The sequence below is a fragment of the Delphinapterus leucas genome, chromosome 10 (assembly GCF_059928025.1).
Source record: "Delphinapterus leucas isolate spDelLeu-1000000601 "Yukka" chromosome 10, BTC_Dleu_Yukka2, whole genome shotgun sequence".
Taxonomy (NCBI): domain Eukaryota; kingdom Metazoa; phylum Chordata; class Mammalia; order Artiodactyla; family Monodontidae; genus Delphinapterus; species Delphinapterus leucas.
Window position 1 is genome coordinate 101,650,995 of NC_143138.1, and position 17,855 is coordinate 101,668,849.

A 17,855-nucleotide genomic window follows, 5' to 3' on the forward strand; every position below is an offset into this window, starting at 1 on the left:
TGTCCGACTGTAAGGTTCATGGTTTTCAGAAACGTGTGCATGTACACAAGTCCTCACAGCCAAAAAAAGTTCTGCTGTAACCTATCAATTTTAGGAGAAAAAAGAGAAAGATGACCAAGAACGGAGTAGAAGAAGTATTCAGGAATTAGGCACGGATATCAGATGCCACTAAAAATAAATGCAACGTGGAGAGAACCGCAGAGTGGCCGTCATGGCTGTGGTGGACATTAGGAGCCAGAGCTGCACCACACGCCTGGCCCACTCACTCACACAGGTACTTCCTCTGACCCACAGACAAGCAACGAAAGCTCATGGAGCTTCAGTTTCTCGTAACATCCTGCAGGAGAGCTGCTGCGGGGATTAAATAGGAAGGCGCACACAAAATGCCTTTGCCTGGTGTACTCTGTTCGACAAAAGGTGACAATTATTACATGTATCACCATCATCAGCACTTAGGCAAGCATTCTACTCAGAAAGGGTGATCTAAAGGATCAACCACTTGCTACCATCAGAACCACAGTCCCATTCCTTCCACAGTGAACAGGCTGCTGTAAACAGGTTGCGTCCTGGTACTACTGAAGCCTGTGGACAAAGTGCGGGCTGGCAGAAGTGAGTGGTTCTCTCCTGTCTACTCACGTAAGGTAAGGCATCTGTCAGCTTGCCCACACTTGTTTTTTTCTTCTCCACTAACTTGCAGGAACAGGCACAAGAAATAAAATGAAACCTCATTACACGTCTTAAAGAAAGCATCTTCCTTGCACGTGGCTTAAAATATTGTGCATATGTTAAGCATATTGTGCTAGATAACGGATTAACAACCACTGAAGCCTGGCCTTAGAAATAATCCGGCCAGAGAAAAGAGAACCAGCCTCCCATGTTTCACTGCAGTGCCAGTGTTTACAACGAGAGCCCCACCACCACGACCGCCCACCCATGGTGCTCTTCTCTGTGCTCTCACGGCATCCCATACCTGCATGACGCCATCAGCCCTGACCTCACTGTCCTGCAGTTACTGGCTTCAACAACTGCCTTTCCAGAAGACTCCAGGAAGGGAAGCAAATGGACAAAACTGTCGTTCCCAGGACTCAACTTGGTGCCGCAAACACAGTAGATGCAACACAAAAGTGTACAAATAAAGTGAATGGAACACATGTGCTTATTTGAAAGAATTCACAAGACAGGAGACTGCATTAAAAATCAAAAAAGGAAACATCAAATTTAATTTAAAGAAAGAAACCCAGAAATTGTCCGAAAAAACAATGGAGCAAATCAACTCCTGAAAAAGTTCTGCATCTTGGTGATCACATTTATTGGAAGGGTTGGACAAAAATAAAAATGCCATTTAGCTTAAGAATTTGTGAGTTATCTGCAAATCAACTTATTTCAGAAGTGGAAGAATTCTTGGTTATTTCTTAAAATCAAAACGTACGCCGGTTTCTCTTTTGAGTATCTTCTACATTTAAAGAGGCAATCATACAAAATCTCCTATTTTCCACACAGGATAAATTCTTTGTTTCAACCAACTCTCAATGGTGGGGCAACTAGCACAACACCGTCTCCCCGGACAAAGAGCATCGGAATATTCCGTTTTGTTGACTGGAAGAGGAAAAAAGAACACAGAACACATTTATACAAATTTGTAGTAGTATTATTTATTTTTCGAGAAAGAAATTTGAAAACAAAAAACCACAGATTCATCATAACACAAACAAATTGCTTAAAAAACCTGTTCACTTACCTTTGTGGCACAAAGAACCATCTACTAACTGTTTCTTTTCCTGGAACACAACTGGGGCAGAGGCGTCCGCTATCCACCCAGCCCCTTCTGCCCCTCTTCTTGGCACACGGCTAGACCACATTTCTCATGCTCCCTGCCAACCAGATGGTGCCACGGACTGGGTTTTAACCAATGGAAAGTGAACAGAAGTGATGAGCAACCTCCCACAAAGGCGCCTCTGTGTTCTCCCGCGACCATGGACTCAGTCAGATTATGGAGAACCCTGGGGATGGCAGAGCCAGGAAGCCTGGGTCCCTGACTGAGCACCTGGAAGAAAGCTACTGTACCGAACTAAAACCTCACTAAAGACCGTTGTGTGGGTACAAATAAAATCCTACTGTGCTAAGCCCTCCTGTGTTGCTTCTATGTGCTGCTGCACTCATATACAGAATGGATACCTTTTGCATTAGCCTAGGGAACAAGCCTTAGGCTGTAAGGAAACAGATATGGAAGGTCTGAAATTTTCTCATGCCTCGGCAAAACGTTAAGTAAATGTTGACTCCAAAGGTAGCCCAAAAGATGTCCCAAACCTACAGGTTCTGGGGAAGAGGGTGGAAAAAGCCCAAAAGATGTCCCAAACCTACAGGTTCTGGGGAAGAGGTTGGAAAAAGCCGAACGTTAGTAGTGTTGCTGTTAACCTGATGCATTGGGCAGGGCAGTGTAAGGAAGAGATGAGCTTAGGTGAGAACTAGCTGGTTTTCAAGCAGAGATTACAAGAAACAGCATTCATGATGTTATAAAAGCCAACTGTTTTTAGACTCCCAACTGTGGACAATAAGCAGGAAAAATGCGTTAAGGAACAAAGCGGCCCTGTAAATTTTCTCAGGTAAACAAGCTCAGCCCTGAGGGGAAGATCAGATTAAGGGTGTCCCTTTCCCACCCAAATTTACTTTAGCAAATGACTCACGGTAGTCAACGTTAATTTGTGGGAGGTAGTTACACAAATTAGAGGTGAGGAACTAAAGAAATAAAGGTGTCTACAAGTTCTGTACAGAAAAAGACTTTGAGGTGACTGGCCCAAAGAAGTGATTGGAAATAAACAGATCAGGAATATATGAAGTCATAAGTTTTTAAAGAAATGGTATTGCCAAAGAACCCATACATAGCCTGGCTGAAAAAAGCCTTTGACAATTTGAGTCTTCCAGCATAAGTGAGACGTTTCTGTGAACGTTCTGCAGCCTCCAGATTTAGCAAATGAAAATACAGGTCGCCCAATTAAATTTGAATTATAGATAAATGAAAAAGAATTTTTTTTAGGATGTCCCAAATATCACACAGGACATACATGACCTAACCAAGGGATTTCTTCTACTACTGCCTCCCCAGGGGATCCATCAGTGCGAAGGACCAGTAACTGCTCTACGTTCCCGTCCTTTCCTTTTCTGAAAGGGAGTTTTTATGGCAGCAGATATCCTGTCCCTGCTGTGCTACAGTGGAGGTGGGTGGGGCAATGACAATTAATTTATCCTTTTTAGCTTACAGGAATCTGTACCACAACTGACCACATGTAGGTCCGACAAAGAACTCTCTCTCCACCAGGCAGAAAATATTGGTAATAGCTATGTCTTCAGAACTTTTTAAAAATGTAAGAACCAGGTTTTATGAGCTTCTTGGGTACTGGAACTAACATAAAAGGAGAAGCCCCAACAGTAAATTCAAGTAGTACCTATAAATGTAGTATGCTAAATCAAGTACACTTATGTGTCATCCATGAATGTATCTAACTCTTTCCCAGATAATACACTCTCAGGGCAGTGGTTCTCAAGTTTCAATGTGCATAAGATCACCTTTAGGGCTGTTTCCTGGCTCCATGCCCAGAGATCCTCACTCAGTAGGCCAGGGTGTGGCCCATGAACCTGCATTTCTAACACACTCCAGGTCTGCACATGCTCCTGGTTCGAGGAACACACTCTCTGAGAATCACTCTCAGAGAAACAAGGATCGTGTCTGCTGTCTGCTACTAGGAAGCAGCACTGCCCTCTGGTTTCCTTCTAGTTGCAAAAGGCAACCTAGTCTTACCCTAGCCAGTTCAGTGAAGGAGCCAGCGCTCATCAAAATAACTGATATATTTTACTCAAATCCCTCACTCAGTGGTCATACTTCTGAACTAAAAAGTTCCAACCTTACCTTCATATGGAAACGACTTCATCTGAAATGATTCTCTATTAATTATAGTTTTCTGGAGATACAAGTAAGCAGCTTCTATGATCGCCCCCAAGGATCCCTGCCTCCTGGTGTTCACCCGCTTGTGTAACCCCCTCCTTCTGAGTGTGCGTAAAATTTGTGCCTTGCTTCTAACTAGTAGAATCTACAAAGTTAGTGGGATGTCACTATCGTGATTAGGTTACATAAGATAGTTACTTCCACCTTGCTAGCCAGCTCTCTTGCTGGGTTTGATGAAGCAAGAGGTGAGGTAGAGGCCCTGCAGCAAGGAACTGAGGCGCTCTCAGTCCAAAACCCTCGAGGAAATGAATCCTCTCAACAACCACGAAAGTGAGCTTAGAAGCAGAACCTTCCCCACTTTAGCCTTCAGATGAGAACCCAGCCCTTGTGCAGCCTTGTGAGAAACCCTGAAGCAGAGGACCCAGCTGAGCCTGGACACCTGACCCACACAAACTGTGAGCTAATAAACGTGTGTACTTTTAAGCCACTAAGTTTTCGGCTGACTTGTTATATAAAATTCTGAGATATAACGTCCAAAAAACTGAGAAAATCATGAACAGAAACAGGGAATTGAGAAAGAGCTCATTTTGAAGGTGAAGAACACCAGAAGTTTAGTTTTATATGTACTGAGTTTGAGATAACATCCAACGTGGACATATTTTCAATAAGAATATTGGAAATGAGAGAGTGAAGCTCAGAAAACAAAAAAGCTGGAGACACAGATTTATCCATAATCATAATGGCCACCAATCACCACTTGCCACCAGCTTTACAAGCACCAAATTCACTGCAACCTGTAATCCTGGGAGGAAGGCACAATTATTGTATTGGCATTTTACAGAGGAGGTCCCTGAGGCTTAAAAAATTTCTAGAACTTGCCCAAGGTCACATAACTAATCACCAGCAGCCAGGATTTGAACCGAGATCTGTTAAGCCAGAGCTCAAGCTTTCATGCTGTACTATTATTACAGATTGATGGCTTATAACAAACAGTAATTACTAATTGACATCTGAGGGGGGAAAAAAAGCAGATTAAAAAAAAATCCCACGTTCAGAGGGAGAAAGAAAACTAGCCACGGAGTCGGGAGTGGTTGAAAAGAGGAGGAAAGCCGGGATAAAGCAGAACCACAAAACCCAACAAAGGCTGACATGTGAACACTTACTATGTGCCTGTCGCCACCTGAAGGCTTTTCACGGAATCTCTCAATGAATCCTCAATAGCTGTATGAAGTGAGTCGTATTACCATCCCCATTTCACAGATACAGAAACTTAGTCACAGACAAGTTGGGTAACTGGTACAATTATATAGCTGGTAAGCAAGGGAGTCAAGATGTGAATCCAGGCGGTCCTGAGGGCCAGAGTGGCTTCTCAATACTTAAAAGACTGAACAACAAAATGTGCCAATATCTGGAAGATCTGCATAATTCAGTGAACCAATATTTTCCAAACGACCAGAGCTTGATGTTACAAAATCATGCATGTATAAAAAATCCATTCCAAGCGCAAGGTAGACCAATGAATTTGCGTATAACAAGAGAATGAAAAGTTCACTGATATAGTTTCAGATTCTACACTACAACTAGCCTTTAAGAAACTACCGCTTGCTGAGTTTGGGTGTAGTATCAAAGGCAAGTATCCACAAGAAATACTCCTCCCTTTCCAACTACCTATCTGTGTGACATTCACAATATAGCGCAACAGATTAAATGCAGAAACAAAGATGTGAGTAACTAGCTGTTGTCTATTAAGCCAAGCATTTGCAAAACATAAAACAAAGACACGTCTCACTGAATATTTTGTTTTAGAAAATACAGCTATTATTCATAAAAATGTTACTTATGTCAAAATGTAATCGATTTGTTATTTTTAATTAGTTAAATATTTTAAAAATTTCTCAGTTTTAGTTTCTAGTAAGTATTGATACGTAAGTCCACATCAAACAAAACACTGTCCAGTATTACTGTTATACACCAGCACACAGAGGCATCTTACACAGCCATATCTCAACGAATCTTGGCAACCCTACGACAGAAGTGACTGTATTCCTGCTTACCAGTGAGGAAGTTACATCTGCAAAGGTACTTCCCTTGTCCAATGTACCCCAGATAGGAAGTGGCCAAGCCAGCACTGGAAACCAGGTCTGTCCAACCCCAATGCCTTTGGTTTTTTTAACTGCTACACTCTACTGAGTCCATGAATAGGTATCAAAACACGACAGGCTTTCCATAAATAACTGTTGGATTCTGAGAACAACTGACATTTTAAAAGCGATGAATGGAACTGCAAGACTTACTTTATATATCTCTTCATATGTTTCTTCATCAATTTCTATCGTTGTCACAGTTTCTTCCACATCTCCCAATATCATATTTAAATGCTGATCATAAGCCTGAAGTGGGAAGGTGAGGGACCAAGAAATGTAATAAGCAAATTAGGAAATAATAAACAGGGCTTATAATATGCAAATCACTCAATTACAAGTAACACATAATACTTACACCACAAACTTTTACATGCAAATTAAAAATAATCCTGCTGTGCTAATATACTGTTTCTCTGCCAATCATCTCCATGATAACTTAATTGACCTGATACAAATATAAAACTGTTATGGCCAAACTGAATTACTCAAAATAATTTGAAATTATTTTTAAAGTGCCCACCCTATTTGTTATCTAAGGCAGTCACATAAATATTTATAATATTTAATTATGAAAAAAAGCCAGTTCATATACCTTTCAGTATACTTCTTTCAATTCCATCTGTAATAGCGTGACAAGAAAGATACAGTAAAGGAAATAAAATTCTTTAACTGCTAAGATGACGGCAATGCAGTCTCCTAAAAGCACAAGACCCTGTCACTCAACACACCCTGTCCTAAACTAAACACCACAAAGTAAAGTAAGTAGAGCAACACCCTGCACGTTATAGCCTCACCAAAACTCACCAGAACACCAGCTTTTCGGCACCTGTGGGCTCGATCAACAAATATTGCAACTCAGATATTCAGGGATGTCCTCAATCCAAGCTCTAAGGCTCATGCATTTTACTAAAATGTGAAGCTCCAGGGGGTGGGAGGGAGGGAGTGGCTTGTTTAGAACCCAATTATGCTTACTTCTAGCCAAGTGTTAAATAGTTCACCAGGTCACATCAAAATAAAAATAGCCAATTAGCAACACGGTGAACTGCTAGGCAAAGCAACAAACGGGGGCAAAGATCTACAGATAAGGGCCAGAAAACAAAAGGTTGGGGGTCATTCAGTACAGAGACAATTGAGTATAGGCAGGGAACTGAAGAAGCCTCCAAGAGTTAAGGCAACATGTCTGTCCTGGGGTGTTTGTCTACTTGCCACTGGCCCATGTGATTAAGTTCAATTCTATTTTTCTCTGCGAAGTTGCCACTATTCCATTACCCGGGGTTCTTCTTTCTGTAATTTAAGACTACTAGGTCCCCACTTCCTTTCCAAGCACAGGAGGTTCTTTACCTTTAGGTTTCATGTTAGGTAGAGTCGTAGTACTTAAGAGGGGGTTGAAGTCAGGCTGCCTAGGTTCCTAGCCTGGCCCTCTTTTTACTGGCTGTGTCACCTTAAGCAAAGTAACTTCATCTTTCTGAGCCTGAGCTTCTTCAAACGTAAAACGGGATAATGAGTATCTACCCTCATAGAGTTGTTACAGAGATTAAATAAGATATGACATGCAAAACACTTAGAGTAACAGTACCTGGCATATAATTAATGCTCAATAAAAAGTAGCTATTTTTAATCACTTTAGGGTAGAATGGTAGTAATAAAAACAACTTACTCAGGAAAGTAACGAGTTATCAAGAGGAGGCAAAACCTTTAGTATACTCTCTTCATGAATAAATGGGACCACCTCAAGGGACCAATCCCATAGAGATATTTGCAGATATACGCAAAGGTCGATGTATAAAAATGCTTATAGTAGTAAGAAATGGAAAACAATCCTAATTATCACTGCTACCATATACAGAATTCTACATAGTCATTTAAAAAAATATAGGAGATTTATATGCACTCATGATCAATAATTTCCAAGAACAATTAAGTGACAAAGAAAGGTATCCCCAAAATGTATAGCAAGATCCCATTTATTTTTTTTAGAGGTGGTGTATATAGTGTAAATATATACATACAGACACACATTCTTGTATATATGTGTAGATATATAGAAAAGACCTGAAAGACTATAGACTCAAAAGAAGAAATGGCACTTTCCCTTTTACTCTATGTATGTCTGTGCTGTCTAAAATTTTTCACAGCAAAACACAAATTTATATATATGTCAGTAATTTAAAGAACACTTAAATGAGAATGGAGGACAAATAAATGTTATTTACAAATAAACAGGATAAAATGAAAGAAATGAAAATATTCTTTAATAAACACACCATTTCCGTTAAGAGAAATAAATGTTAACAATATGAATAAAACACAGTTGCATTTGGCTTTTGGAAATATGGCTGACTTTCCACTTCCTCCTTGTCTACATCCAAACACTCTTCCAGAGTGGACAGTTTTTACATTTCAAAGGGGTGGGACAAGGGAGCAACGGTAAGGAAATAATCTGATTTCAAGGTGATTTAGTAAATTTACTCACATGTAACCTGCCTCGAAGCTCTCTGTCATTTCTCATTTTCACATAGATTCGTTCATCTAGACTGAGCCTGATGAGATCCAGAGGCTCTTCTACAGTGTTGGTAGTTTGTTGCTGATAAAAGAAACAGGCTTAGTAATACAGTACTAGAGAGTAAACTGTATGAACCATCGGTGCCCTGCATGACTGTGGGCAAATTACTTAACCCCTCTATGCCTCGGTCTCCTAATCTGCAAAATGTGTGTAACGACAGTGCCTACCTAACACTGTTGTTGTGAGGCTTAAATGACATATTTGAAGGCATCGAACAGTGCCTGACACGGAGTAAGTGCTAGATAAATGAGGGCTGAAACATACGTACACAGAAAGGAGTTCTATGACAAAATAATCATGACGGCACTCTGTTCCCTCAAAATCCAAACTGTCTGACCCCATTTCAGTGTGTAGGGAGTCACTCTCTCAGAGACTTCAGCTTTATCTCAAATATCATTTAGCAATTTGAAGAACTTACATTTAATGACTACCACATACTAGTCAGAATGCTAAGCAGAGATGAATGTTTGAGGGAGGATTATGAGTTCAGTACAGGGCAAGTTGAGTCTAGGGTGCCATTTGGTCAGTAAGATGAATATATTTAGCAGGCAGTATAGAATACTGGTTGAAAGCATTGGCTTTGGAGTCAGGCAATGTGGGTTCAATTCCTGACTCTGACACTTACGAATTGGGATTAAAAAAATCATGCCATCTCTAATTCTCAGTTTCCTTGTTTACAAAATGAGGAATCCACAATCTTCCCTTCATAATTCTTGTGAGGATTAGAGCTAATGTATTTAACTGAAGTATCTGATATATTTTAAATAGTATCTGGCAAACAGAAAAGTACTTATAAATGGTTCTTTTTATTACTATTAAAGAACTGTTGGAAACAAGTCTCAAAGAGACCAAGGCTAGGATGACCGGGGTCCATATGGAAGGGATGCTTGAAGCCAGGAGAGCTGATAAGATTATTCAAGGAGAGCTGCTTCAGTAAGTACATAAGCCCAGTGGAGGAAGGTGACTGAATGTTACAGGCTCTACAGCCCTAACATAGAGTAAAAGGGGAAAAAAAAAAGAAGAAAAAATACTGACTCACGTAGTCCCCATCCCCAGTTCAAGAGGTGTTTGTTAAGGACCAGCTAACCAAATACTAGATTACAATGATACAGAAGTCAGTCCCTGCCCTCAAGTTCATTCTAGTGGGGAGAGGCATATAAATAAGTAATCATAACACTGTAAGGATATATACGTGGCTGTGCCCTACTACCCACTGTCCACCCTCTTCATCCCGTAGTTTTAAACACTGCCTTTTCAAAGCGGACTCCCTGATCATTCGATCTAGTCACTCAATAAATATCTGTTGAGTGTTTCCAGCACCGTTCTAAACCCCGAGGGCAGAACAGTGAACAAAACTCTTGCTCTTAAGGCACTCACATTCCAGTTGGGGGATACAGGCATTAAATAAAGAAGCATATACTTAATATGAACCAATAACATGCTAGGAAGAAAAATAAAGCAGACTGGAGAGCGCCGTTTGATGCCAGGTGGCCAGAGAAGTCCTCTTTGAGGAGATGAGATTTCAGTGGAAAGCTGAACAAGCTGTAACCTGATCCACAAAGACATCTGAGGAAGAGCATTTTGGAAAGAAAGGAGAGCGGGAGAGAAAGCCTGCAGGACCATCAGTTATTCTGAATACCAGTTCCTTGCTTGTTGCCTTCATACCACATCACAGCCCCGCATATCGCGCACACTTATGTTTACTTTTTACCCGTCCTTCCCCGAATATAAACTTCAAGTGGGGCCAGGGACCACGTACGTCAATGCCAGTGTCCCTGGTGCTCAGAACGGTGTCCAGCCACACAAAGACGATGCTCACTAGGTGTTTGTTGACTGTGCAACAACTGCTGCGCTCAGTAACGATAACAACTCCTTAACTGTACTATCAGGCTTTCTATCAGAATCCCGACAGGTCCGTGAGGCAGGCAAGGATAATTATTCCCCCCCCCTACGGAAAAAGGTGAGACTCAAGAGAAAGGAAGCGACGAGAGTGAGGAATAACTAGTTTCCAGCGGACTTCGAACAGAAAAAAAATCTCAGGGCCTGAGGCAAAATTGGGAGGAGGCGCGGTTAACCAAGAGGCAGATTAAGGCCGTGAAGACCCAGAAAGAGGCGGCGTAATTGGCCACCTTGCCGTGAGCTTGGAGAAAGCAACCCTGACAGGCAAAGTGGGGCAGAGCCAGGCCTGGGCGTGGGAAAGCCGCGCCGAAGCGAGTTCTTCAGAAGACACTCACCTGGTCCACGTCGTCCGCCATCTTTCAAACCCTGCGCTCTTTCCCGCCTCTCGCGAGAGCACGAGAACCCCCCCCCCCCCCCCCCCCCCCTCCGGTCTCTGGAAAGGCGAGGACGCAATGCACCGGAAGTAGAAATAATCGGTTTTGCTGCTGCTTGCTTCCTGCAGTTGGCATTGGTCCTTTGGGGCTGGGGCGGAGCTTTATCAGGGGCGCCGACGTTGGGGCGGGGGGAATTGGGTACCTGGTGTCCCAGTGAGGGGGCGTGGCCGCGCCTCGCCCCGCCTGGGGGCGGAGCCAGCGCGCGGGCTGCGTCCCCTGGCGGCGAGGTGCGTCCAGCGTCCGCCAGTCCTGCCCAGGCAAAGATGGCTCGGAAGCGCACGGCGGGCGGGGAGCCGCGGGGAAGCGAGTTGCGCGGCCAAATGGCCGCGGGCAGGGGGCCGCGGGGACGTGAGTCACGCAGCCAGACGGCCAAGGGCGAGAGCAAAGCCAGGCGCGAGGAGAAGGAGGCGGGTGAGAGCGAGGCCGAGCCGGGCTTAGGGGGAGAGGCTGGAGGAGGGCGGGAGGTAGGCCGGGTGGGGGAGGGCGACGCCGGCCTCCTGCAGGTGCGGGCGAGGCAGCCCCGCGCCCACCTGGGCCAGCGAGACGGCGTTCCGGTGACCGCGGGAGGCAGGCGTCATGCGGCTGCCCCGGGCCTCCCCGACGTCGCTGCGCCTTTGCCCTCCGTGCCGGGAGCGATGCGCCCTGAGCGGTTCCGCGGAGCCCGGCCGGACCAAGAGCTCCCCTGCTCAGCCTCTCCTTGCTCCGCGTCACCCGCAGGATCAAGTCCGGCCTCCTGGTAGATGCAGAGGGTGCATAGGCAAGAGGCACTGCGGTTGTTTTGTGTCCCCACAAGACGAACGGACCAGGACTTAGAGTGCTGGAGTGTGCTGATCTCCTGAATAGTACCTTCAGCCAAATCTCACCTCAGAGCCCCAGCTTCGGATCCCACCTGACTTCTTCACGTGCATATCGAATAGGCTTCTTATATTTGCCCTGGGCAAAGCAAAACTCTTGATTTTCCCCAGTTAAACCTGTCCCTTCCCCACTTTTCCCCTTCTCAGTAATTGATCCCTTCACTTCTTTAAGCAGACCCCTCCTCTTCCTTACACGCACAGCTCCAGTCCTTCAGCAAGGCCTGTTAGTTCAACCTCAGAACCATATCTCCAATCTCTCCACTTCTCTTTATTCCCGTGGCCGCACCCCCTGCCCAAGCCACCCTCACTTTTCAGTTGCGCGACTGCGATTGCCTCTTCACTGGCCTCCTTACTTCTTTTCATCCCTCACCACGGCAAGAGTTCTCTATGCAGCGGCACAAGTGATCTTAAAAAAAAAAATCAGATCTTGCCATGCTCCTACTTCAGATCCTCTGTGGCTTCCCATTGCTCTTGGCATAAAATCCAGATTCCTCACCATGGCCTACAAGATCCTACGTGATATGGCTCCTGCTTCTTCTCTTGTCTGCTACCACTGTCTTCTTTGCCAGATACCCTCCTTGTTGGCCTCCGTTTGGTTCCTCAGATACGCTGTTATTTTTCATCTGAGCCTTTGCCTTTGATGTTCCTTCTCCCTAGAATGTTCTTCCGTGGCTTTTGCCGTGGCTCACTTCTGTTCCTCCAGGTCTCAACCCAGGCACTCCTCGAGTATCCTGCCTAAGGTGGTCTCTCCCAGGTACCCCTCGTGACAGAGGCTCTGACAGCCTATGCCACATCTGTAATGATCTTGTTCATTTATTTGCTTCCTTTTTAACCTGCCTTACCAGAATTTAAGCTTATGAAAACATGTCTTATTTTTTTGCTGTATCCTATCTTGTCCTCCCCCCTTCTCTGCGTATACTAAGTGCTCAATAAATATTATAAATAATTGCATAATGCATGCTGTAGAACGGATTTCTGGGGTACCTGATATAACTGGGTAGACGATTAGCCTAGGTCACCATCAAGGGCTCCTGTGACATAGATTCAGTAATTCTGTGATTCTGTACATATTTTAAGGCCATCATTCATTAGGAAATAGTCAAATGGTAACCATTTCTAAACTTAAAAGGTGATTTACCTCACAGTTAATACTACAAGTTCCATTTTACTCATTGACTCATTCCTATAACATTTTTTGAGTACCGAATGTCTGCTGCACACGAGCTAGGTGACACGGGAGATAGACGTTTCTTGGAGATTAGAGTAGGGTGGTGTTCACATTTACCAAAAAAATATCCAAGACAGCGTGTGGTTTCATGGGATAAGGTATAAGGCTTTCTGACTTCTGAAGGAATAATCGGGAGAAATTGGGAAATGCTCTCTGAAGAAGTTATGTTTGGTCTGCAACTTGAAGAATAGGTAATATTTCAGCAAACAGCTATGAAAAGGGGTTGTCATTCTAGTCAGAGGGAATGTATTCTGAATACATGGCAATTAAAAATTTTTTTTGAAATCAAAAGGTATTGGAAATGCCACCAGCCTGCGTAGCATTCCTCCCAGCTAAACACTTCACCTTGGCACCAAGTTGGTATAGCTCCAACATTTAGTAGTTATATGTGTTTGGGTTATATATGAGAGGCAAATAATTTAGCCTCTCTGGACCTCGTCTGTGAAACTTAATTCTAACCTGCTGGGTGGCTGTGAATTTTCATCCCGTAAGGCTCCTGGTATGGTCCAGGTGAAGAAATCAGATGGGTTAGCTCACATCAATTCAGTCTACACGTAGGCAAGGATGCACTTAAGCTTCGCTCACGCTCTGCGAGCCAGTGGAGCTGCAGTAAGTTTCCAATGTAGCTTCCGGGAAGAGTTATCAGCTTTGATGTGGTTGGGTAGAGGAGCAATTTGGTTGTGGTTTTGGCCACAGGTGACACTGATTTGGTGACTCTCCAGTGTACTGTCTTAACAGCACCATAGTGTGGGTTTTACCAGAACCTCAGTGCATGCACATGAACGTGACACTTGGCTGCTTCCAACAGCTGGGGACAAAGTAAATAGTCTTCCACGTATATCTTTGTTTCCATTAGGGCACCTCTGGTTTCTCCATATTTAATCTCAATGTTAAATTCTTCATCGATGTAGTTCATTAACTCCTTCAACAGATATTTACTGAGCACTTGCTATTTTCAGGCCCTGTGCTAGGCACTGGAATTATAGTGGTGAACAGGATAGGCAAGGTTCCTGCTCTCATGATGCCTGTAATCTTTGGGGAAGGGTAGGTAGGACAAGTAAGTTAAAAAATAAATTCACATGGTGATAAGAGCTATGAAGAAGGTAGGACAGGTTGCTGTAATAAAGCTGACATGGGGACAGGGAGGAAGCGGCTGTCAGAATTAGTGGTCAAGGAACTCCTGTGTGAAGACGTGGCACTTTGAGCCAATTACTGACTGTAATGAAGGAGCCTTTTGTAGGACATTGTGGGGGAAGAGAGCTCTGGACAGAGGAATCAGTAAGTTTAAAGGCCCATAGGAGGGAATGTTTTGGAATTGAGGTGAGAGACGTGAGTAGGACCCTTAGGTTGGAGACCAAAGTAAGGAGTTTGCATTTTATTCTTAGTGCTATGAGGTGCTGCTGGCAGTTCTAAGCAGGTGTTTTATTTTAGTAAATCAGTGGCTGGCCAATCAAGCCCCAGTGGTTAATTCATGCCCTGCTGAAATTACTTGGTTAAGGTCAAGGAGGCTGGTTAGACAGTTGTCCCTCGGTATCTGCAGAGAATTGGTTTCAGAACCTCCATGTATACTAAGATGTGCGGATGCTCAAATCCTTTACGTAACAGTGTAGTACAGTCAGCCCTCCGTATCCTCGGGTTCCACATCTGCAGATTCAACCAAAGTTCAGTCCGAGGTTGGTTGAATCTGTGGATTCAGAACCAGGGGGATATGGAGGGCTGACTGTAGTAGACAGCTCTAGATCTTGGAGAGTCCTGGAAAATGGCCTCTTTTTTTTTTTTTTTAATTATAGTTGACTTACAATATTAGTTCAGATGTACAATAGTGATCTGATATTTGATATTGGACTCTACTCCCTATAAAGTTATTATAAAATATTGGCTATATTCCCTGTGCTATACATTGCATCCTTGTAACTTACTGCTTTTATACCTAGTCCTTTGTACCTCTTAATCCTCTTCCCCTATCTTGCCTCTCCCCCCACCCCTTTCCCCACTGGTAGCCACTAATTTGTTCTCTGTATCTGAGTCTGTTTCTGTTTTGTTATATTTGTTCATTTGTTTTATTTTTTAGATTCCACATATAAGCGAAAACACAGTATTTGTCTTTCTCTGTCTTATTTCACCAAGCATAATACCCTCCATGTTGTTGCAAATGGCAAAATTGCATTCTTTCTATGGCTGAGTAATATCTCTAATTCCTTTAGATGGTAGGTTAGGTGGTTTGAGATTTTTTCCTGTTTCTTGAGGTGGGCCTGTATTGCTGTAAGCTTCCCTCTTAGAAGGAAGCTTTTGCTGCATCCTGTGGATTTTGTAAAATTGTGTTTTTATTTTCGCTGTCTTAAGGTATTTTCTGATTTCCTCTTTGATTTCATGATTCATCCATTGGTTTTTTTTGTTTTTGTTTTTTAGTAGCATCTTGTTTAGTCTCCATGTGTTTGTATTTTTTTCTTTTTTCTTCCCGTCACTGATTTCTAGTTTCATACTGTTATCATTGGAAAAGATGCTTGATACATTTTCAGTCTTCTTGAATTTGTTGGGACTTGTTTTGGGGCTAGCATGTGATCTATCCTGGAGAATGTTCCACGTGCACTTGAAAAGAATGTGTATTCTACTGTTTTGGGACAGAATGTCCTGCAGATATCTATTAAGTCCATCTGGTCTAATGCGTCATTTAAGGTCAGTGTTTCCTTTTTTTCCCCATTTATTTATTTATTTATTTATGGCTGTGTTGAGTCTTCGTTGCTGTGCACGGGCTTTCTCTAGTTGTGGCGAGTGGGGGGCTGCTCTTCATTGCAGTGTGTGGGCTTCTCATCGCAGTGGCTTCTCTTGTTGCGGAGCACGGGCTCTAGACGTGCGGGCTTCAGTAGTTGTGGCACACGGGCCCTAGAGCACAGGCTCAGTAGTTGTAGTACACAGGCTTAGTTGCTCCGTGGCATGTGGGATCTTCCCAGAACAGGGCTCAAACCTGTGTCCCCTGCATTGGCAGGCAGATTCTTAACCACTGCGCCACCAGGGAAGTCGCAGGGTCACTGTTTCCTTATCGATTTTCTGTCTGAACGATCTGTCCGTTGATGTAAGTGGGGGTGTTAAGGTCTCCCACTATTGTACTGCTGTCAGTTTCTCCCTTTATTTCTTTTAATATTTGCTGTATATATTCAGGTGCTCCTATGTTAGGTTCATATATATTTATGAATGATATCTTCTTGTATTGACCTCTTTATCATTGTATAATGTCCTTTGTCTTTTATTATACACTTTGTTTTATAGTCTGTCTTGTCTGATACAAGTCTTGCTACCCCAGCTATCTTTTTGTTTCCATTTGCATGGAATATCTGGATAATAGCCTCTTGATACTGTGGCGCCAAAAACAAAAAGAAAAACCAGCAAAGAATAAAGAAAAAAATGTCATCCGTATGTCTACCATCCAGAAACAGCCACCACTAAATAATAGTGTATTTCCTTCTAGTCTGTGTATTTTTTTGTGTGAAGTAGAAAGTATACTATTAAAATAATTTTGCATTCTTAGCATTTTATCATATATCGTTTTCCTTTGTCTTAAAAGATGACTGAATTACATATCATTGTGTGACTGTACCATAATTGATGCTTATCTAATGGATAGACATTCAGATTTTAAAAATTTTGGATATTATGAATAATGATACTATGAACAGTTTTTTGATTCACAGTTTATTTCCCTTGTTCTCGCTTTTAACTCCTCAACCTCTCTCTTCAAAACACAAAAATACACAGCTGTGCCTTTTAACCAACCAAGTGATTTTGGTGAGGAAGAAATAGTGCTTCTGGAGCAACCTCTCACCTGCATCTTTAGATTAGTAAAGTGGAGTATTTAACATCTTTGCTTATTAACAAAGGGCTAAAAACCACTGTAAGATCTAGAAATCCTGATTTTAAGGGTGCCCTACCAAACTGTCAAGTCATAAATAAGCTTTTAAGCAAATTCTGGCCTTGAAATAAGAAATCTGTTTCCAGATTATAAATAACTAATTTTGAAATATTTTGTTTCCATTAAAATGTTTAAAACCTGGGAATGCATACATTTCTTCTTTTATAAAACATTTTAAAGAAACAGAACTGAATCAGTGATTTTAACCAGCATTAAAACAAATGCTGTTATAAGGTGAAATTTATTAAAATTAAGTTATGATTTTGTTCAGATCAAAAGGGAGAGTCTTTTTCCCCCATGCAAAATTGTATTCTTGGGGAATATAAATACCTATCCAGAGAGTCAGCAGGACAAACCATAGATGAAAGGAGTGAATTAATTTGATATTTTAGGTTAATATTGCAGCTACTTTTGGAACCTCGGTGAAGGCTAGGGTATTTTTGTTTTCCACAGTTAATTGAAGCAGAGTTCTGCAGCAGCAAAAGAAGGTGATTTCTTTCAGATTCAAGATAATTTGCATGAATATATTTATAATAAAATAGAAAATATTTCCCTGTCATATTAATACATATTATAAATATATATAACAGTAATATATGTTAACAAGCAGACCATGCTTTTAGATACCCTAGTTGAACTAAAACCAACAGTTTATGCATTTTTTATATTTCCCTTTAACAAAAAAAAGAAACAATAATTATTTTGAGAAAATAAAGTTATTTTTGAGTTACGGCTAACTCATTCCAACCCTAAGTTTGCTGAGAGCGGCACTGAGGCGAGACTGCAAAGATTTCATAATGTATGTGTTCTGAGTAGTGTTTGGGTTTGAAAGATGACAGGAACTTAGATTAGGAGAAATCGGTTGTGGTAAAACTGGACACTCGGA

At 42.4% G+C, this 17,855-nt stretch overlaps 2 protein-coding genes across 5 annotated transcripts in view; one reads left to right on the forward strand and one right to left on the reverse strand.

The window, feature by feature from the left end:
• Positions 1–1,190: 1,190 nt before the first annotated feature.
• LSM3 (LSM3 homolog, U6 small nuclear RNA and mRNA degradation associated) lies at positions 1,191–10,970 on the reverse strand. The gene is made up of 4 exons (XM_022562547.3): positions 10,882–10,970; positions 8,558–8,668; positions 6,235–6,330; positions 1,191–1,596 (listed from the first exon to the last, which is right to left on the reverse strand). Exons 1-4 carry the CDS (start codon positions 10,900–10,902, stop codon positions 1,516–1,518), a joined length of 309 nt encoding a protein of 102 aa, XP_022418255.1. The 5' UTR covers positions 10,903–10,970; the 3' UTR covers positions 1,191–1,515.
• A 244-nt stretch (positions 10,971–11,214) lies between these two features.
• XPC (XPC complex subunit, DNA damage recognition and repair factor) overlaps positions 11,215–17,855 on the forward strand; it is a 35,485-nt gene continuing 28,844 nt past the window's right edge. For 2 of the 4 annotated variants that reach the window (XR_016394771.1, XM_089919787.1), the window contains exon 1: positions 11,215–11,391. Coding sequence is in view for 2 of the 4 variants with exons in the window: in XM_089919787.1 (XP_089775913.1) it covers positions 11,244–11,391 (148 nt within the window). In the remaining 2 variants the exon portion in view is untranslated. Of the gene's footprint in view, positions 11,392–11,931; positions 13,419–17,855 lie in introns of those variants that run through there. The other 2 variants (XM_022562606.2, XR_016394772.1) reach the window with 2 other exon arrangements.